Source organism: Rhinatrema bivittatum, chromosome 12 (assembly GCF_901001135.1).
Source record: "Rhinatrema bivittatum chromosome 12, aRhiBiv1.1, whole genome shotgun sequence".
NCBI classification, from domain to species: Eukaryota; Metazoa; Chordata; class Amphibia; order Gymnophiona; family Rhinatrematidae; genus Rhinatrema; species Rhinatrema bivittatum.
The window spans coordinates 54,880,969-54,903,177 of NC_042626.1; the positions used below are offsets into that span (position 1 = coordinate 54,880,969).

A 22,209-nucleotide genomic window follows, 5' to 3' on the forward strand; every position below is an offset into this window, starting at 1 on the left:
GTCTCCCTGTGTGCAGGGAGGAAGGGTGGGGCTGTGCAGAATCAGAACAGAGGGAAATGTAAATAAAGGGTGAGGCAGCATTTGAAGACTCCTGAGCAAAGAAAAATCAGCCTTGCAAACCAGCTTTGGCTGTCAAAATACTTTTGCAGCGTTTAGGAAGAGATATAGAGATATGGATATATAGATAACTGCGATTTATAGCTATTAACTCATTGCATTTGATGGTAACGGCCATTTTGTAGTCGTGAAGTCCTGTCTGAGCTCGTCACTGGGGCTCAGTTTTTGGTGGGCTGTAAAATGCCAGGAGCCGGCCGACCACGGGCTGCTTTTGGTAATGGTGGTGAACTGTACTTGCAGGGTGAACGGGACCCAGGTGTTGCGCTACAATCCGGATGTGAAGAAGCTGAATCTGAGCATCACGGTCACCAACTATCCCTCGACCCTCTGGAATGGGGAGGATGCGCACAAGGCTCTCCTGAACATCACCGTGCCCCCCATCCTCCTCTTCTCCTCTGTCCGGCCGGTGAGGACCTCCCCTCCCAACCTTCCCCTGTAATGTCCGAAACAGGATACGGGACGCCCTCATTCCCAGCTCTTTCTCCCTCTTCAGTTTATTAGGATTGTCTCTCCCCCCTCCCCCCTGAAGCTAAGGACCCTTGTTTCCAGCTGTTTTTCTCCTGGGGGGGGTTAGTCCTCCAGTCCAGCTGTTTCTTCCTTGCGTTTAATGCCAGACTTTCTGGAGCTTAAGTTGCACAGAGGGGCCAGTAAGCCTGCCTTTGTATTAACTAGCCAATAGGAACACTTCCTAGCCGAAGGTCAGGTTCCCAAACCTATCCTGGGAGATCCCCAGGCAGGCAGTCTGATTTTCAGGATATCCACAGTGAATATGCATGACATGGAGGCGGTGTATGCAAATCTATCTCGTGCATCTTCAAGGTGGATTTCCTGAAAACCTGCCTGGCTGGGGGTCCTCCAGAACAGGTTTTGGGAACCACTGTTTTAGGGTATAAGGTCTTTGTTTGGGTTTTTTTTTTTTTGGTTACCTTTAATATAATTTTAAAATACAAGCAGAAGAAACAAGAATCTGCATTGTTCAGCTTTAGGAAAAAGAGAATTGCCAGGGAGTTATAACAGGCCACTGCCGATTGACTTAGTGTAGCTGCTGCACATGGTGGGATTTAAAATAACAGCCAGGATGCCTTAACCAACCCTGTGAGGTAGAATCTTGGGAATGCTCGCGGTCCCTGCTCCCCCGCTGTCATTCCCATCTGATCGCCGTGTGGTCTGAGGCGAGCACAGGCTGATGCCGTCCTAGCGCGCTCTGTAAAAACGAATCCCTCTCCTCCTCTTTCCTTTCCCACATCTAGACCGGCGCTTGTACCTTTAACGGGACGGTGCTCTGCGAGCTGGGGAATCCGTTCAGAGGAGCCGAGACGGTGAGTGTTAACGGTTTTTGGGGTTTTTTTTTTCCCTGTTCCAAGGAGCCGGACTCTCTCCTGCCATTCTCTGTCATCCATCCTTGTACCTCAGGGTGGCAGGAGGAGTTGCAACGCTCCCATCCTGTGGCGCTCACACACCTTCTGCCATACAAGCATAATTTCCCCTAATTCTTGTTGGAGTTAATGTAATAGAAAACGTTTCTTATGGTGAACAATGGTAAAAGGTTTTAACCATCTTGTGGGTTTTATTAATTTGTAATTTTTTTTTTTTTTAAAGATGATATGAGGGGTAAGGGTTGTAATTGCTTTTATCTGTCCATCTCCGCATCTCCTAGAAAGTGCTGCTTGTGACCTTTGAGGCGTCTGGGATCTCCCTGCACACCAGGGAGGTGACTGCCATGCTTCAGCTCTCCACGTGAGTCCCACACCGGGTGCCGCCTGCTGCTGCTGTCCCTTGCGTCCCCCCCCAAGGAAGCTTTGTGGTCACCCTTCAGACCTCTCTCTGGACTGGGTGCTGACGTGACCTGACCTTCAGCTCACGAGTCGACCTTTTGGATGGCTGTGATGCTGGACGGGAGGCCTCCCATAGGTCGACTTCTCCTGGGTGCCTTGTGGGTGGAACTGTCTGTCCGGTTTCCCCCAAAACTCTCTCTTCAGTCATTGGCCACCTAGAATCTCCCACTTGATCTCTTGGTGGTTCTGCCATTTCATTTTGCATTTTGCCCGCCTGTACCTCTCAGCCTTGCAGCCTCTCATCTCTCTCGTTCGTATGCTTGCTTCCCCTCACTGTTTTCTGCTCTCTCGTGCACATATGCCTGAGTGTTCAGGCTTTTCTCACGGTCTCACGCCGCCTTGCGGCCTCATACTCATTCTCTCTACCTGGTGCTCCACTCCTGCTCTCTTGTATGCTCTGTCACCCCCTTCCTCATGTTCTGTTTTTTGTTTTTTTTTTGCTTTTGTCTGGCAGGTTGAGCAACCAGAGTGACCTGGAGCCGAAAGCAGCAGAACTGCTTGTGGATTACATTGTGCAGACTTCCTTTTCTGTGTATGTATCTTCTGCTCCCGGATCCAGGGGGGAGAGCAGAGGGGGGGATGGGAAACTGGCTTTCAGGAGACTCGCTTGCTTTATGTAATGCTCGCCATTGAAGCACGGGGATCCAGCTGGGAGAGAGGGTCCTGGCAGTGGTGCTCTGGGGTAAGGACGAGGGTGTGCACGGAGGCTGGAGGGTGGGGAGAGTCCTGGCAGTGGTGCGCTGGGGTAAGGACGAGGGTGTGCACGGAGGCTGGAGGGTGGGGAGAGTCCTGGCAGTGGTGCTCTGGGGTAAGGACGAGGGTGTGCACGGAGGCTGGGGGGTGGGGAGAGTCCTGGCAGTGGTGCGCTGGGGTAAGGACGAGGGTGTGCACGGAGGCTGGAGGGTGGGGAGAGTCCTGGCACTAGCACACTGCGGTAAGGATGTGAGGGTGCTTGTGGAGGCTGATGTAGTAAATTTTGCCCTAAAATGGAGCCCACATTTTCTTTACTCCCTCCCCGGGGAGCTAATGATATGCCGGTGCATCAGAAGTTAGAGAAAGCGAGCTAAGACAAAATGTACGCTGCAGCCAGATTGGCCGAGTGCACTGAGAACGGTGGCAGACTTAAAGTGTACTAACTTAAAAGAAAATTGGGGAGACTCTGATCCAGCCCAGGATCCCTGAGCCACAGGGACTCTGTGAGAGCCCTGAATCCACTACTCCCCCCCCCCCCCCCTTCCCTCTGCCATAATTACCTGTGCTAGCTGCCTCCTTTCTTCCCTGCGGCCATTTTAAGCAATAGTAGGGGTTCAGCTGAGGGCAGTGGCTTCGGCTGAATCTGCACCATTTTTAAAAAGGCCGTCTGCAAAGAAGGGAGGAGGAGGCATTAAACAGCATAGGTAACTATGGGGAGGGAACATGGGGGAGTTGGGAGAGTGGGTGGCAGGGGGGAGCGGTTTAGTTGTGTAGATGGTGGCTCGGGGTCCCAGCCTTGGGTTACCCCCGTGCTTAGCCTATTTTTTTGTTTTTTTAACACTGGAAATTTCACTCCTGGATCCAGATCTGGAATAAAAGTTAGCTCGCATTTCTGGGGCTCGTGTTAGTCTCTGGCGCTGTGCCAGCGTGGGCCCAGACTTGGGTTTCCTGAACCTGGGGGTTCCCGAGTCCTGAACTCCCACACCCAGGGACGCGCTGGCCCAGCCCCAGAGACTAACACGAGCCCCAGAAATGCGAGCTAATTCCAGGTCTGATTCAGGAGTGAAATTTCCAGCGTTATGTTTAAAAAAAAAAAAAGTGACAAACTATTGAGGCTTTAATGCACCTCCCTGCATTAGAGAGTAATAACGAATGCCGTCACACGTTTTTAATTCTTGTTTTGCGTGCACGGAGTAAATGGATGTGCTAAGCCCAGCGCGCGTTATCACAACCTCAGAATCTGGGAGTGTCCGCTGCTCGAGGCCTCCCGTTATTCCTAGTGTAATCCCCCTGTTGGTCGGAGGTCCCTAAGGCGGGGGGGAGGGGGTCACACAGTTCCAGGGCCACACTCACTCTCCCGGACCTTTTGCAGCGGATAGTGTCTGGGAAGCCAGGGTCCAACCGGGGGGGGGGGGGGAGGAAGAGCCTCCAGGACCCTAAGCTCTTGGGGATAGGAACCCAGCACACTCTCTCTCTCTCCATTAGCAGTACTCCAGTCTTGTAGATCTCCTCACCAGTTCTCAAGCAGGAGGCTAAAAAAACAACCAGGAAGTGAACTGGGAGTGGTGGTCAAAAGAAAAACTGTTTACTGCAATTTAATATCCAAGCAAGAATTGGCAAAAATCAGCAGGAACAAAAGAGTGCCTGTTTATCATCTCCCGAGTCCCAAATCTCTTCCCAGTGATAGGAAAGAGAGAGAAATCTCTAAAAATAGGCAGGGAAATGGTGGTACTGGTGGGGGGGAACCCCCCCCCCCTCCCTCCTCCTCTTCCTCAAGGAAAACTACATAACTCTCAGAGCGTTTCTTACTCCTGGGACCCGGGCGGAGGGCAGTGCAGTGCCCTGGATCCTGTCGTCTCTGCTTTAACTGGGCACAGAGCAACCGAGCCAAAATGCAGTCCCCTCCGACAGGGGGGGGGGGGCCCGAGCTGGGAGCTGGTTGGAAAAAAAAAATAGCCAGCTCTGGCAAACTAAAAAAAAATTAAAAAAAAAAATCCTCCTCTTCCCCAAGACAGAACCCTCTGGCAGGGCCTCAGTTCTTGAAGAGTCGCCCCGGGACAGACTGGGGGGCCTACTGGAACCCCCTCCCCCTCCCCCTCCTCTTCCTCCCCCTCCTCCTCCTCTATAAAAATCTAACTCCATCCACCTGCACTTTGGGCAGGCTCAGCCCAGGTTATATGGGGAGCACCGAGCAATTCCAAAACAGGGGGGAGGGGAGAGGGCCAGCACCTGGGGAGGATCTAAAAATGCAAAAATCTCCAGCAGATGGAAATAGGGGAAAATGTTGGTTTAATGAGGGTGCAAAGCCACTGTCGAATTTTTTATTTTTATTTTTTTGTCCTGAGCAGGAAGACCCCGTGGCTTCAGACCTACTTCAGCGGGATGGTGATGGGCGAGTCTGCCATGAAAACGGTGACCGATGTCGGGAGCCCGGTGGAGTTTGTTTTCTTGGTAAGGGCGGGCAGAGGAACAGTAGCCCCCCTCCCCCTCCCCGCCGGGGGGAGCGGGTCACGCATGCATGGTGTGGGCTTCCCATGGTCACTGTGCCCGGCTTTTCGTTCCAGGTGAGGAACGATGGGGACCCCTTGGAGATGGTGGGAACTCTAGTCCTGGAGTTCAGCTGGCCCTACGAAGTAGCCAATGGCAAGTGGCTGCTGTATTTGACCGAGATTGTGGTCGACGCGGACGAGAGGGAGCTCTGCGTGCCACCTGGAGACGTCGTCAATGAGCTGAACTTAAGAGTGAGTGGTGTTCCTCGATCTCTGCTCAGGAAATGTGGCGGGGATGGGGGACTTGCAGCTCTGTGCAGCCTCCTCTGCCCCTTTTCCCAGTCCGAAGCCTTTTCTCACACGCGTGCTGCTGTGCCGAGGGACCCTTTGCTTTCCCAGGAGAGAGCACCATCTCTCTGAATTCGCTTTTCACATGCCCGATGCTGGGTTTCCATTGAACCTTTGCCCTGGAGGATTAACCCTGTCCTAGACCAAGTGGGGAACCGATTTCTGCACTAATTCCTTCAGCCTTGGTCCATCTTCTGGACTGGCTGAGCTGGGTCAGGGGGGAGTCTCTTCTCTCCTGGGGGTGGATGTGACATGTGATGCTGCTGGGTATCGTGTACGGTCCATTAATGAACCGGCCCTGGGATTTAGGGGAGACTTTTCCACCCCGATTTAATGTGCGTCGGTGCACCATGTCGTATGAGGTAATCAGGCTCTCATCGTTTTTTTGTTTTTTTTTTCTTTCAAGCTTTTGGATCGGACGCAGTCCCGGAGGAGACGGGAGCTGGAGGCGAAGATGCAGGCCCCTGAAGTGGTGACTCTGGCAGCGACCAAGAGAGCCCGGTCCGAGACCTCCCTGGTAAGTGACATCCACCTGCTCCACCACCCTGCCGTGCTCTCGTTGCGAGGGCTCACAAATGCAAAAAGTGGTTTGTGTCCTGGAGCCATTCCAGAAATGCAATGGAAACGCAGACCTTGACACAGCTCCCTCTGGCCCCCCGATGCCGCTTTATCCTAAATGGAAGGAAATATTCTGAAGGGGTCTTTAATTCTCCAGGAGACGTCTTTGGGCTTGCACAGTTTCAGGAAAAGTGCTGGTGTATTGGAGGAGGGGATTTTTCTAGAACTTTCAGTCATTGCTGGTTAATCCCTGCAGGAAATGTGCTGCTTTGTAAGGGAAAGGATCCCTGCCCCCTGGAGGGGGTGTGTGTTTGTGTGTGTGTGTGTGTTTATTCTTTTTTTTTTTTCCTCTTTGGTCTCCAGAGCTGCTCCCAGGGGACCGCTCGCTGCATCCGATTCAGCTGTCCGCTGAGGAGCCTGACGAAGGCAGCCACGGTGACAGTGCGTGCTCGTGTCTGGAACAGCACCTTCCTGGAGGTATAAAAAATAAATCAATCCAAAACTACACAAGGGCCTGCTGCTGCTGCTGACAGGCCCAGGGCTGCAGGGTCCCCCGCGCCTCGCGAAGCCGACTCCTGACGCAGTCGAGGGGTGCAGGGAGCCCCATACCTGCATGGTGTGCATGCTGTGATGGACGCCATCCCCCTGCCTTCAGCTCTCTCTCTCTCTGGCTTTCTCCTCCCCCAGGATTTCAGCAGTTTTGACCGGGTGAGAGTGGATGGGGAAGCAACGTTGTACCTGCAGGCGGACATTTCCAGCATCCACATGAAGAATCACACTGTGCAGGTGAGCTTTGACGTTGCGCCAGCTTCATCTCATAAGGCTGTTTCCCTTTTATTTATTTATTTATTTTTTTGTATTGTGGGAGCCATATGTAGCGCCTGCAGTTTATTCAGCGCTAGGTATTGGCGTGTGGGGATAACATTGGTGCAGCCTGTGAAATTCCCGTGCCTGGGGGGAGGCCAGAGCTGCGAGCTGCGCCCCCCTCCTCAGCCCCCAACCAGCACTCGTACTACTTCTGGAACGCCACTGTACGCCAGCTCCACGCTGCACTCGCTTGAGACTGGGAGGCTCTGTGAGCTCACCTACAAGCCAGTGTAGCCCATTGCCCTCTCTGGAGCGCCACCTGCTGGGAGAGGCTGGAACTGGAGGGAGCTGCAAGGTACTCGTACAATCGTCATTCCTATATCTGGGGATCCTGCAGTGCCTCCCGCCAGAGGCCGTGAGCTTCCCCCGCAGCCAGCGCAACTCTGCCGTTCCTCACAGCATCCTCCTGCTTGGGAGAGAGTAGAATCGCAGGAACTACTCGTCGAGACGTCCTCCTCCTCCTTTTGAACATGGATCTGGAGAGTCGGAGATCTTTGGTCGGTTGGTGACTCCGATCACACCTCTTCCTTCTCTTCCTCTTCCAGTTCTTCGTGAATATTGATTCGGAGCTGACAGAGGAGCAGCCGACAGAGATTGAGCTGTGGGTGATCATCGTGGCAGCCCTGGCAGGCGTGCTGCTGCTGAGTTTCATCATCCTCCTGCTCTGGAAGGTAAGAGCGACGTCGGGGCATCTGCACCACCTCCCTAGCGCCCGCTCCCAGAGACAGCTGGATCCACAGCTACCGAGGACTGTCTGGAAGTCTTTCTGGGGGGGAGAGGCTGTAGGAAGCTTTATACAGGCGCGCACAGCTTCACAGGCCTGGTGTAGAGGGGGTCCCCATGCTGGGCTGGGCACCGTAAGGATTGTTGCCTTGGGCTGTGCTGGCTGCCTGTAGCTTTTCCTTGCCAGCTCATATACGGTAGCTGATGTGGCACGCCGCAGTGCCACTGTGTGATTTGTAGTACCTGGGGGGCTTTTTCCTGAAGAGTATAGCGTTGCAAGAGCGGGCTAGGACGTAACTTAGCACTCGCCAGGGTCTAGGGGAGGAAGTGAATCATCTCCCATAACGGGGGGGGGGGGGGGGGGGGGAGCCCTCAGCCCTCAGCCCTCAGCCCTCAGCCCTCAGCCCTCAGCCCTCAGCCCTGAGCCCTGATTGCTGTCACCTGTTTTCATAACGGGGCGCCCCCTGCTGTCACCGTCTGTAACAGAGCCCCGTGCCCAGCCCTTGTCCTTGATTTGCTGTCATTTGCTTCCATAATGTGGTCCCGTTAAGCCTTGGTGCGGACAGGGGGTCACCATAAGTCCCTTCGTTCTCTACTATCCCCCCCTCCCCCCCCCCCAATCCCCCCCAGCTTTGGCCCTGACTGGTTTTATCGTCTTTCATAATGGCCTCATCCTGCCCTGACTGGCACCATCTGCTTCGATGACGGGGTCCCACTCCGACAGCTGTCACCTGCTTCCGTAACAGGGACCCCCCCCCAAACTCCTAGTTTCGGTCCTGGCTGGTATCGCTTGCTGCCGTGATGGGCCTTCCTGCCCCAGCCTTGGCCCTGACTGGTGTCACCTGCTTCCTTGTAGTGCGGCTTTTTCAAGCGAGCAAGCACACGAGCCATGTATGAGGCCAAAGGTCAAAAGGCCGAGATGAAGATCCAGCCGTCTGAAACGGAGCGGCTAACGGAGGACTACTAGCCGAGGGCTGAGCCCGCTGGGGGCCTGCTTCCTCCTCTGGGTAAACGAAACAGGAGGGGGATGGGCCCCTCCTACCTGTTGTCACCGCTCTCCTCGTCTCTTCCTGTCGTCTGCTGCGAGGAATCTGGGACTCGCCTCCCTCTAACTGAACGCTTTCTCGTTCTAGTGTCCTTGAGTCTGGTGTCGCTGCTTTCCTTAATGTGCTCGCCACACTATATGTACCATGTCCTTGTTTCCCCCTCGCTTTCTTACATCCTGCCTTTCTCCTTCAAATAACACTTCTGTTTGTGGCTGAATTGACCAGACTTTTCTTGCAGTATTGCCAAGATCTTGTGAGGAAATGTCTTCATTTTTTTTTATTTTTTTTTTGCGTTTTGGAGCTGTTCACCTTCCTGGCAGTTTTGTTATATAATTTAATAATCTTCTTTGGGCCGAGCACTGCCATTCGGGTGACCTGGGTTTGGTTTCCTGGGCTGGGCTTCTGCTTCCCCGGATTGGTCGAGGCTGGGGGATGTTGCGAAGTCTGAGTTCACAGTCCCTGGCCGGGGAGGGAGTCTCGGTCATTGCCCGGTAGCGGCCAGACTTTTGAGGGTCCACGTTAGCTGAGATCTGAAGGGAGCTGCGATCTGTGGCCCCGGGTTGAGTGCGGTCGTTGCAGTGGCTGGGCTGAATGGGAGCGGGTTATAAAAAAATAAATAAATAAATAGTGAGAATGGAAAAAAAGCCCTGGGGTAGTTTATGCATGAGGGCTCCTGGCAAGGTGGTAAGGCCTTTTCCAATTGAATTGAAAGCCCAAAGGAGCAAAAGAATAGTGCCAAACCTAAAGCAGAATATATAAATGGAGGAGGAGGAGGATGATAAATGGATAGATCTTGGAGGGGCTTCCAGTTCTAGCCTCGTTGATGGACCCTTGCATGGAGGTGGATCCATCCAGGGTCCTGCTTCCATCTTGCATCACAGGGAGCCCAGTGTAGGCAGGAACACAGAAGAAAACATTGCTCTGTTTTTTTTATTTTTTGCTGTTTACAGGGGGAATATTTTCAGGTTCCAGTTGCATGGAGATTTGGGCCCCTCTGTTTTTTTGCACTGAGCTGCACTGGCCTTGCCTGTCCAGTGGAGACAGCTGTAGCTCTACCTTCTCAGGGCACACAAACCTGGGGGATGCCTGCTTCAAGCCCCGAGCAAACTCGAGAGTGACTCAAACTGATGACCAGGAGTCCAAAAATGTTCCCTGCCCCGACTTAGTATATAGAAACATAGAAATGACGGCAGAAAAAGACCAATCAGCCCATCCAGTCTGCCCAGCAAGCTCCCACACTTATTTTCCCATCCACCCCCTGCCATTGATGCCGAGGGTAATGTTGGAGTTGCATCAAAGGTGAGCATAAGGCTTAATGGTGAGGTGTTAAGGTGGGGGGGAGGGGAGGGCAGATGACAAACTCCTTTTGGAAATATGGCCATGTCGCATCTTTTGAGGTCCTATCTGCAGCAGCAACACCTCATGGGGACCCAAAAAAGAATCTTTGTATTGATGATGAGTGCTGGACAAGCCTGTACTGCTAGCTGTCTGCCTGCCTTCTCACTTTCTCTCTCTTGCGCGCTCTCTTGCTCGCTCTCTTTTTCTTTTTCTTTTTCTCTCTCTCTTTCTCTCTTTTTCTCTCTCTCTCTTCCACACCTTTGCTGCATGGATTTAGTAATCTCTCTGCTTGTCTCCCTTACCCTTCTTCATCCAGTGTGGCTTCTTCAAGCGAGCGAGTTATTACCAGCTCATGCCAAAGTACCATGCGGTGCGGATCCACCGGGAGGAGCGCTACCAACAGTGTGACAGCCTCGTGCCACGGAAGCCCAAGAAGCACTGGGTAACAAACTGGCAAGAACCCAAGAAATACTAAAGCCGCACAGTGCCCTTCTCGTTCCGTGCCTTGAAAAGGAGATGGGGAGGAGGAGTGGACTCTGGATTACTGTGGGGACAGTCCATGGGACTATCAGCCCAGCTACCAGAATATTCCTTTTCAACTCTCCTTTAACCAAAAACAACAGAACCCTCTCTTAAGACTTTTATCTACACACCTGTGTGCAAATGCAGCAAGGGAATGAAATGGTGTCTCCCCCCTGCCCCCCACCACTAGTGTACAGCTGTACTTCTCTGAAGCCAATAAAGTGTGCACAGTATACACACACACACACTCCCTTCTCGCATGCACATGTCATGCACTTGGCTGCCTTTTAACATCTATGCACTTTCTCATGCTTTTGAGGCCCCAACACACAATAGGTACTGATACCTTCCAGTGCCCGAGCACACACTTCCTTGTGCACTCACGTCTCTGCATCTGCTCCGCTCAGGCTGGCACATGCTCGCGGCGTCGTGTATCTCACGCACCCAGAACGTTTTGGGGGGGGTGCCTATCACGCGCGCTCTTGTCGTACGCCATCGGTCCCTCTTACTCTTCCATGTCCTGCTCGCCATATGCTTGGAGCTCCTGGGCAGCGCACGTCCTTCTCACAAACGCCGCTGCATGCCTTTCTTTCACCCAGGATGCACACGCCTACACCCAACTGGGGCCCTGCATGTCTGCTCGCTGGCGTTGTCGCCACACGTTCGCAGCTCACTACTGCCTTGACAGGGATAGCAGTCAGGACGGTGCCTTTTTGGTCGGTCCGTCCCGCGCATTGTGCGCACACGGTGATCTCTCTCTCTCCCTCTGCTTTTACACGCACATCAATTCGGAGGGGGGGGGGGGGAGAGGAGTCCTAGCTGTCGTTATCCATTCAGCAGTGCATGAAGTACACGTGTACAGATAACGAACGTGCACCCGCCCAGCCACACATACCCCTATCCGATTCATGTGCTGCGTGAAGTTCCACCGCTGCTAAAATGTCTCGCCAGAGAAAGGCGTGGTGGAGGGGGAGACTGAACGACCTTCAGATAACCTCCAAACCCCAAGGGGATGCAGCTCCCTCCAGGGGCCGTACCACAGACTGGTGGCACTCCACCCATCACAGGATGCCCTGTGCTGGATTGCACTAGGTTCACTTTGTGACACACTGGATAAAATATGCCTTAGTTTGACACTGGACTTTAAAAAAAAAAAAAAAAAAAAAAAAATGTTTATTTTGCTGGAGACAAGATGGTCCTACAGGCCTTGCCTACTGCCCGAAAATCCCTGGGGTGATAGAAAAGGAAGAACTTTAATGTGATGGCAGGATTTCTTTTCTTTCTCTTGACAGGAACAGTTATTTTGGGTTTCCTTTTAATGATTTATGGTCTGCTCCCGTCTTGGTGTGAGTGATCCCTCTGGGGTGGGGTGGAGTGGGGTGGGCGGCCTGCTCCCAGGTTCCCTTTCACCCCGCTCTGATTTTCTGGGAGTACTGCAGGAAAGCTGCCAGCCGGGGGGGGGGCCTCGCTGTACCTTGACAGGGCGGGAGAGCTCAGAAAGCCTCTTCATGGTGGTGTGATGTTAGCGGGAGGCGGCTCCCGTGATGATGAATTCAGGGAGATCTCGCCGAAATACGTGGCCAAGGGGTGCTCGAGATCTGGCGTCTTACTCTGTTATACACTGGACAAAAAAACTCTCTTAGTACGACGGCTGGTGGGGAGCTCTCTTTTTGTACCTCAACTCGATACGGTTTTAAGCTTTCTTAAACGATCTTGTTTTAGTAATAACGAGGGTCGTCAAAGTCTCTGCAAGGAGATGGCGTAGAATGAGAATGTCGCCCTTGAGACTGAGTTTGGGAGTCGGGCAGGTGGAAGCGGGCAGGTTGTTTTTTCGCTCCCTCCCTTTCCTCTCCCTTCCGTTTTTTTAATTGGCGAGATACCTAAAGGCCAGAGCTGCTCAGGAGGGAGGGGGCAGGGTATTGCTCTCGTCTTTCCTCTCCTACTCTGATGTATTTCTGGGACAGGGTAGGGTTAGCTGCTGGTCTGTGGCGGCCCGAGTCAGATGCTACCCTACGGGGAGGAGTTAAATTTGAAACCTCACCTGTTCGCGACCCCCCCCCCCACCCAGCAATGGGAGCCGCTAGTGACAGTCAGCCTCCTGAGGAGCCTCAGGTGTGGGGCTCCTGAAGTCTCTCGGAAGAGACCGCTCCAGTGCGGGCGCTGCAGTCCATGGAAGGGGGGGTGGGGGTGGCCGGTCTCTGTCCCTGGCTTCTGAAGAGTACTGTAGTTACGAGTGAGTTCTGAACACTCGCTTCTGGGCTGAGTCCCTGGAGGAATGTTACGTGTCTTGGTACCATGGGCAAGTGACGTGGGGCCATGGCCCTGTCTGTAACCTTTTTTTTTTTTTTTACTTCTTACTCTGTTTAAATAAAGCTGATGCCTTGATTTTGTAAAGTTTGGTGTTGACTTTCTGCCTTGTCGTTTTGGTGAGGGGTGGGGTGGGGCTATTGGGGAAGTGAAATGGAAGGGGACATCCTCCCAGAATTATTCTATGGTGTCTCAGCCTCTTCTGCTGTCATGTGAAAGGTGTATCGCAAGGGGGGGGGGGGGTGCCTGGTTAGGGTCAGTGTTTCACTGCCTGAAGCTGTAGGATTGCTGTTGTCCAATCTTAGCCTTACCTCTTGTACCCCGCCGACTGCATTTCTTACAGACATCAAGTGAGCAACCTGAGTTACATGTCCTTATGGGCAAACGTCAGACTGAAGTGAAATGCGGACAGGGTTTCCTCAGTGATCTGCACTGTTGGCTGCGCTGTTCAATATATCAGGCCGATACAGTACAGTGCGCTCCAGCGGAGTGTACTGTTTCCGGTTTCCGAACCCGTGGCTGTCAGCGGGCTCGAGAACAGACGACGGCAAAATTGAGCGTCTGCTGTCAAACCCGCTGACAGCTGCCGCTCCTGTCCGAAAAGAGGCGCTAGGGATGCGCTAGTGTCCCTAGCGCCTCTTTTTACCACTGGCCCTAATTTAAATAAATTTAAATTACTGTATCACGCGCGCTGGGAGAGCGGGCACAGGCCACTCGCCCGCTCTCCGGCGATTTTTGCTGTATTGGCCCTTATGCAAAGAGCTTGCAGGGCTGGGGTTGAATTTCTGGGTAATTGCAGATGTTGTCCAATTTCCGGTTCCCATAAAAGGTTTGCTACAAGCTACTCTTGAATTTTAAAAAATCTGTATTTGGACAATTAAACAATGGATGTCCATAACCACTTATCTTTGAATCTCCCAAAAACTGAGATTTCCTAGCGTGTGGCCAGATGGACTCAGGACCAATGGGGTTATACTCCCCTGCCAGTACATGGAGACGAGTCAATTTCAAGGCTGACGTCACCCTACAGTGACCTCAGCCCTTCAGTATTTCTCTGTCTCCAGCAGATGGTAGACATACCTCTCGCTATGGGGACTGATATATTTTTTGGAAGGAAAAATTCAACATTTGAATTGGAGCCCCACACTCCTGCAGTGATACCTAAAGGTGTTCTTCTCCCCCCCCCCCCCCCCGCCCAGTTGAGAATTCCCTAGGCGATTTCTGAGATCCCTCAGAGGTGTGCCTTGGTCCAGTAAACCTGGACAAGAGCAGTCTCAAGCCTTCCCAGTCGTTGGAATATCTGGGAGTCTGGTTCAACATCAAGCAGGGCAAGGTTTTCCTTTCAACCACGCGGATAAGGAAGTTGATGTCCCAAGTGTGTCATTTGAGGAGCACAATACTCCCAACAGTGTGGAGCTATCTCCAAGTTCTCAGTTTGATTGTGGCAACCCTGGAAGTGGTGCCGTGGGTGAGGAACACATGCGGCCACTTCAATGCTCACCGCTATCACGTTGGAACCCGGAGTCTCAAGACTATTTGATTCACCTCCACTTGCTGATGGGCATATGCTCTTGGCTCCAGTGGTGGCTGCAGGAAGCCCATCTGAGCAGGGGTGTGCCCCTGTCCTCACTGAACTGGCTGGTCCTCATGACAGTTCCTAACAGTGAGCACCCCAGCACCAGAGACTAGAGTCTGTCAACCTACGGACGCTGGATCGAAGAAGAGGCCCTCAAACACTAACTGTCTGGAAGCCCAGGCAATCAGAATGGCATGTCTACAATTCAGCCACAGACTCCAAGGTCGAGTGGCCCACGTGATGTCTGACAATGCAACGATGGTAGCCTACATCAACCACCAGGGTGGAGCCAAGAGCCAGCACTTGTCACAGGAGATAGACTTCCTTATGGAATGGGCGGAAATATGTCTACATATGATCTCGGCCTCCCACATCGCAGGAAAAGACAACGTCAAAGCAGACTTTCTAAGCAGGGAGAGTCTGGATCCAGGAGAGTGGGTTTTGTCGACCATAGCCTTTCAACTGATAGTAGATTGCTGGGGCCTTCCGTCGATCAACCTGCTGGCCGCATCTCACAGTGCAAAGATTCCCTGATTCTTCAGTCGTAAAAGAAATCTGTGGTCCCTGGGGATTAAGGTTCTCGTTCAGACCTGGCCGGAAGAAGAGTTGCTATATGCCTTCCCTCCATGGCCTCTGCTGGGCAGGGTCATTCGCAGAATTGAGCACCACAGGGGATTAGTCCTACCAGTAACTCCCAGATTGGCCCAGGTGTCTGTGGTATGTGGACATATGGAGACTCCTGGTGGAGACCCTCCTGTGCCTCCAACCACACAGGGACCGGTCCTTCATGAGGATTCTGTCTTACGATCTGACCCTTGAGAGGGCTCGCCTGATGAAGCAAAGATATTCTGAAACAGTAATTGCTACCTTACTCTGTGCTTGGAAGCTCTCTACGTCCCTAGCATATGTGTGGGTCTGGAGAATATTTGAGGTCTGGTGTGAGGGATGTGATGTCCCCCCCCTTGGGTGGTCAAAATCCCACTTATTCTGGAATTTTTGCAGAATGGTTTGAATAAAGGTTTGGCCCTTAACTCCTTGAAGGTGCAGATAGTGGCTCTTTCCTGTTTCAGGGGTGAGGTGAATGGAACCCTCCTGTTGGGCTCGTCTGGACGTGGCCCGTCTTATGAAAGGGATGAACTGCTGTCTCCCATCAATATCTGCCGAGCAGCAATGTGGTCCTCCTTGCACACCTTCAGGTTCTATCACCTGGATATACAGGTCCAAGAGGATGCAGTCTTTGTGAGGGGATGTTAACCGTCCCTCGGGCAGCCTCCCGCCCCAGTCGGTAGTAGCTTTTGTACATTCCATTGGTCCTGAGTCCATCTGGCTACACGCTAGGAAATGGAGAAATTAAGGAAAACGAAATTATCAGGTAAGTCGTGTAGACAGATGGACTCAGCATTCCACCTATGGCTGCCCAAGAACGGTGCCAAGGATTTGCCCGTGGAGTGGATATCGATTCCAAGAGATGATGGGTAAGCCATTGTCCAGTCCCTGGATCAGGGAATCTGTATTTTTACTGGGGTTCAGTGTTTATAATTGGTTGAATACAGTTACGGTTATCTGTTTTTAATCATATTTTAATCAAATTTTTTTCATTAGTATGACCACAGTGGCTTTTGAAGAAAATACTGGAGGACTGAAGTCACTGCAGGGGTGTATCTAGGGTGATGTCAGCTTTGAAATCTGACTCTGTCTCCATCTGCTGGCGGGGGAGCAGAACACATTGGTCCTGTCTACAGTAAGGAAAACAAAATTATTAGGTAAGTAATTCTTCCATTGAACTAACTTCAGTCTGATAATTCTGAAGCATTTGGAGTAACTGGGAAGGAGGAGGAATTCTGTGTAATTAAGTGAGTTTCCAAAGAAACATAGAGACTTTGCTAGAGAAGTTGAGTCACAAGTGTATTAAATCTTTTTGCTGGCTTATTTTATTGACTTTGATTGAGAAACGAATTGAAGTGTAAATATTCACTTATCTAATCAACTGTCGGCAAAGAAGTTGGAAACCACCCTTCTTCCTGTGTGTGCCTATTGGCTGTATAGACAGCGTTAATCATCAGTGCTGTGTACAAAAGGACAGAGAGAGAGGGTCAGTCTTGCGGAAAGCAGGGTATAAGAACTTATTTGTTTGCCCCCGCACTGGAACCCTGGGACTCAGATAGTAAAGCTATCTGGTGGGGGTGAAAGAGAGACCGAGACAGTGAGAGGATTGTGCAGAAAGACTCCATCTCTTTTCTGAGTGCCCCTGGATGCAAGCAAAAGGACCTGATACTGTAAAGTCTGCTCAGCTCAGCGCACTGTTTAACCTGCTGTTGGATGAGCGTTTTCGACACGCGTCCACTACCCCTTATACTGTAAGGGGTTTAGCGGGTCGAAAACGCGCGTCCAACCCCCTCCGAAACTAATAGCGCTCATCACGTGCAAATGTGTGTTGATGAGGCTATTGGCTATGCAACCAGGGTACTGAAAAAAAAAAAATATATGTGCGGCCAAGCCACACATTGTACACTCAGAAATTAACGCCTGCCCGAAAAAGTGTACAGAAAAGCAGAAAATACCGCTTTTTTTTTTTTTGGTATATACTCCAACCAAACCAAAAATTTTAATAAATATGTACCGGCCAGTCAGATTAGGAAAACCAGACGCTCAATTTTACTGGCGTCCGTTTTCCTAACTCATGGCTGTCGGTGGGTTCGGAAAATCGGCGCTCGTAAAATCGACCAGTTTCCTGAACCCGCTGACAGCCACCTCTCCTGGGACGTGCTAATGTCCCTAGCTCCTGCTTTTTAGCGGGACCCCTCATTTAAATATAGGATTGCGCGCGCCCAGGAGAGGTGGCTGGGTGTGCGTTGGGAGAGCGGGCGCTTAACACTGAGTGCCCGTTTTTCCCATGTAAGTGAATTGTAAAAGGTTTTCCAGTGAGGGGGGAGGGGGCGATGAGTGCTCATAAGGCAACAGGCAGTATCATTTTATGTCTCACAATAAGATGCTGGGGCAGCTGGAGATTGCTATTCCTTCCTGTTCCCTGCTGCCAGTAGTGGCCAGGCCTGTAAGAGATGCAAGCCAGCAGTGCATCCTTTATTTAGAAACATCTAATACTCTGCCTTTTCATAAAGGTAGTCCCAAGGTTGATTACATATTTTATCTGTATGTATCTGTTAATTATGTACTCAAGGCGTACACACATAACACATGAAGTAGGTTTGTAGTAAATATATATAAAAGTGGGTACATTGGATATAAATTGCTTATCTATAGTTACAAAGTAAGTTGAAAAATCAGTGGTAAGAACCAATTGGATAGAGGTGACCCAGACATGGTGAATCTTGTGCGATTCACAGTCAGGAAGACTTTGGGTGGACTAGAATGAGTCTCTCTTGTGGAGCCTAAGAGAGAGGCTTGGTTAAACCATTCCCAATCTCTTTCCATTGAGAAGGGGGCTGGATCAGGCACCACAGAAGGGAATTGCTGCTTTAACTCTGATCTTTTACTTTTCCATTGTGAGGGTGCAGTATTCCATTTGGTCACAAGAGGTCGCCTGATCCTAGGGGCTTCCTTCCCATGAAGGGGTTGGTCACAGGGAGAAGGGGGATAGAGCTCTCTGGCTTTCTGGAAGGAAATTCTTGTTTTTTTTCATTATGCATAACTTGCAGAGTTTGATAGGGAAGGGTACAGAAACAGAACATGATGGCAGATAAAGATTTCTTACTCGGATGGGCACAGAGTATATCTGCTGTAGCCATGGTGAGGGCTATGTTTTCCTTACTTTATTTATATTTTAGCAAACCTAATCCAGGAGGTGTGATTGAATAGATGTGCTGAAATTGGACCCATGAACAAGGGTAGTTGATAGATCCTCAGCATTTTCTGTCAGGATGAGGGCATCAAGAACATGCCATGCTGGGTCAGACCAAGGGTCCATCAAGCCCAGCATCCTGTTTCCAACAGTGGTCAATCCAGGCCATAAGAACCTGGCAAGTACCCAAACACTAAGAAAATCCCATGCCACTGATGCCAGTAATAGCAGAGGCCATTCCTTAGAGGAATCGTTCTTGAAAGCTAGTCAAGAAATGTGTTGTCCAATAAAAAGGTAGCATCTGATATGTAATCTTTTTTTACTTGTTAATCTTTATGGCTGACTATGACAAGCTGGACAGCTAAGTGAAGTAGTGCTTTTGTAAGTTTTATAGCCATTGAGGTTGAATTATGGGTATACACAATTCAACAAGGTGTTTGAGGACCAAGCACTGATAATGTGTGCTTTTCAGGCTCTTCACAGTAAATATTCATTGGATATTGTATGCATTTGGTATGTCGAGAGCTTGGTTATTTGCATATCTTTGGTTTTTCCGTTGATAAGCAGGCTGAATTAGCCATGCTGAATGGGTCATGCCATTGGGTGGCACTAGGCGGAGCTGCCTTGCAAAACTTTAGAGCTTTTGCTCTATTGGGCATGTGCAGCAGTTCCCGCACAAATGATCATTCTAGAAGTCTCCTCAGTTCTTTCTTTGTCAGCACGTTGCATGGATGGTGAAATCCTGTGTCTCGATTCCTCTCCTCAGATTTTCTTCTTACATGAACCCAAACAGCACTTTTCAGTGCTAAACATGGCCAAGAGGAAAACTTCGGACTGAGTACTGAAGTTGTGGCCACATCCATGATCACGGCCATAACTATTATCTATGCCTGGGCCCAGACCATAAATGGGCCAATTGCCACAATTGAGGAAGGATGTCTGAGAGCACAGAGGCAGAGAGCAGAGAAAATTGCTCGTTTTCAAGTAGACTGCACACCGGCTTTGCAACACTCTCTGGCCTCACCCATATCCTCATCTGGTGAGGTAGGAGACCATGCCAGGTCGACAAAATCTTCCCTGGGACAGTCGAGGCAGTCCCAGGCTCAGGAGTGCTGACTGGCCTCTGTGGGAGCCTTGCATGTGCTGACCATGCCATCGGAAAGTGTCTTGGTGCAAGAAAAATCTCGTAGCACCGGACCGAAGAAGCAAACGACAGGGGGACACCACAAGAGTCTACACATGGCACAACGAGGCTGATTCATGGGGAAAAACACCCCCATAGCGCACAGCGCTCCTCCCTGTACGGCACACGAACTGCCACTACTGATTCAGGGCACAAATATTGCCGAAAAACACAACACATCATCGCATATGGCACACCATGTGCCGAAGATGACGACGCTACAAACGCCTCAAAATAGCTCATGCCTCAGCGCCTATGACTTAAACTGCTCATAATGCAAAAGAAAATATCACGTGGAAAAAGATGAGTGGAGGAAGGACCACTGCCACCAAAGAGAAAAAAACAAGAAAGGGTCACCCTCCTCATCATATAGCATGACTTCTGCTCCCAAAAACCACAGTATTGCACAAAAGGGGAAAAGACCTCCTTGTCAAGAAGAACCTATTTCTGAGGAGCCCTCCCTGCAAATTTCAGGGTCCCCAAAGAAAATTGAACATAAAATATTCTCCGGTCTCACATCCCCCAGAAGGGATCTCTATCCTAAAGAGTGGCAGGTTCCAGTTCTTTCCTTAGGACCAGCACATGAAATACTGGCCACACACTTCCACCACCAAGTTTAGCATGAACCTATTCTTCCTATGAAACGGCAGTCCATGTTCCAGCAGGAGAGGGAAGATCCTTTCTGGCTTCTAGCCTATGGCAACAGGATCTACGTTCGATCACACCAAGGAGCCCCATAACCACTGTAAAGCAGGAACAGATCCTAGTGCCAAAAGAGGATACCCCTCAATCTCCTGGCATCCAGTCGCAACAGCAGTAGAGAAAATTACAGACATTGTGAGGAATCTCTTTTCTTCATTATTCCACCAAGTTTTCCACCAGTATACCTCATCCGACCTGTAACAATGGAATTGGTGATGCTGAGAGCATCTCTACTTCCTACACCTGGATCTTCACAGGACAAGGGGAGGAACTTCTGCCACATTTTGCTCCTTCCAGGGAATTATCACCAGCACCTTCTCCAAGATCAGAGAGCCCCATGTTGCCATATGCATAGGAGTCCCCGGGAAGCTTGATGGGCTTACCATCAGAGCAGCTGGAGAGGAGCCTACAAGACCATTCTTCCCCTCCTGAGGATTTGACACATTCTCGGTTTGTAGAGATGGAAAATCGTCTTAAAGTAGACATAAAGAAAGATCCAGATCCCAGCTGGAGGTAATGGGTATCTTAAAAATATTAGAGATCCCAGCAGAACCCACCACTCTCCCGTCCCATCTGATTGTCCACAAAGTTCTCATTAAATTATTGGAATCTCTCTATTCCAGGACAACAGTAGCCTGCAACTTTCATTTATAGAAATCGTCAAGGTATGGCATTGTGCAACTACCCCATAACTCCATAGTTGTTGAATCAGCAATGAAGAGAGCTAAAAAATCAAGGATGAGCTCTTAACTCGCCTCTAGGAAAAGATCACAAACTATGAGATGACTTTGGGAAGAAAGATTTTCAAAGTTCAATGCTGACAACATATTTATTCAGTAGCACCAGTTTTATATGGTGCAATACTTGTATGAGTGTTTGCAATCACTAAAACCATACATCAGGATGGAAGAAGGTCAACCAATCTCACCTCAACCTCTTCATACCATAGAGGAAGGACGTCAACATCTCCTAAGGTTTGTGTATGAGGGATTAGACACAGCGTTGAGAACATCAGCAATGGGGCTATGGGCAAGCAGCATAAAAGAAGATGTACATGAGAAGTCGATGGATCTCTCTTGTCTAGGCAGCAACCTCTTTGGCGAAAAGCTGAAGGAGACTGTCACACAAATAATAGAACAAAATGTTGTGGTACAATCCCTCTCCATTGATGACCAGTCACACACTGAAGTATTTCTACCCTCACTGTAAAAGAGCCTTCTTCCCAAGAAGATTGTACAGGCCATGCCAGAGCTACTGGTAAGTTCCATATCAACTGCCACATCTTTAACAAACATCCTCCCAATCCTGTGAACATAAAGATCGCCACTAATGGAAGCTGCAGCAGAATTTTTAGTCACCCCTCCATAGCAAGTAACACCACTCAAGGGCAGAATTCAACTTTGTGAATTACTGGTCCACAATACTATAGACCAGTGGGTGTTGACAACAACAGTAAAAAAAAATAAATAATAATAAAAAAAAGGGTTATCTAAATTTCAAGAGCCAGTCTCGCACACCCCACCTGGCTTTACTCTGACTTGACCAATCCCAAATGACCCTTCTACATTTGGAAGTGCAGTCGTTTCTGAAGCAGAATGCCATACAAGAACTAGCCCACTCTCGGTATAACCAGGGCTATTACTCCAAATATTTCCTCATGCCCAAAAAATCCAGAGGTCTGTGCCCTATCTTAGACCTCATATTTCTCAACAAACACCTTCGCCAAGAGAAGTTCAAAATGACTTTTTCTAGGGACTAATTTTACCTTATATCCAGCCACAGAACTGGATGTGTTCATATCCCAATGCACCCATCCGCTTGGTACTATATTGTCTGCCCTGAGAGTTTTCACAAAGTGCTTAGCTGTGGGAGTAACCCATCTATGTCATTCTGAAAAAATAATTTTTCCTTTCCTAGATGACTGGCTAATAACAGACCTCTCAAAAGAGACCCTGCGCTCATACACACTGAATCATTATCTGCCTGGAAACGTTAGGTTTCATAATAAATTACGAGAAGTCAATTGTACACCCGACCGAGACAATACAATTTATAGAGGCCGGATAGACTCACTTTAATTCAAAGCTTTCCTCCTGGAAGACAGAG

General features: G+C 50.2%; 1 protein-coding gene across 1 annotated transcript in view; it reads left to right on the forward strand.

The window, feature by feature from the left end:
• The window catches only part of ITGA3 (integrin subunit alpha 3), a 46,323-nt gene extending 34,596 nt beyond the window's left edge, over positions 1-11,727 (forward strand). The window contains exons 15-26 of the mRNA XM_029572652.1: positions 358-523; positions 1,368-1,436; positions 1,775-1,854; positions 2,407-2,484; positions 4,994-5,096; positions 5,210-5,386; positions 5,889-5,999; positions 6,404-6,517; positions 6,728-6,826; positions 7,453-7,578; positions 8,487-8,637; positions 10,331-11,727. Of these exons, the coding sequence (XP_029428512.1) occupies positions 358-523; positions 1,368-1,436; positions 1,775-1,854; positions 2,407-2,484; positions 4,994-5,096; positions 5,210-5,386; positions 5,889-5,999; positions 6,404-6,517; positions 6,728-6,826; positions 7,453-7,578; positions 8,487-8,597 (1,234 nt within the window). The 3' untranslated portion in view covers positions 8,598-8,637; positions 10,331-11,727. The remainder of the gene's footprint in view (positions 1-357; positions 524-1,367; positions 1,437-1,774; positions 1,855-2,406; positions 2,485-4,993; positions 5,097-5,209; positions 5,387-5,888; positions 6,000-6,403; positions 6,518-6,727; positions 6,827-7,452; positions 7,579-8,486; positions 8,638-10,330) is intronic.
• The last annotated feature ends 10,482 nt before the right edge of the window (positions 11,728-22,209 follow it).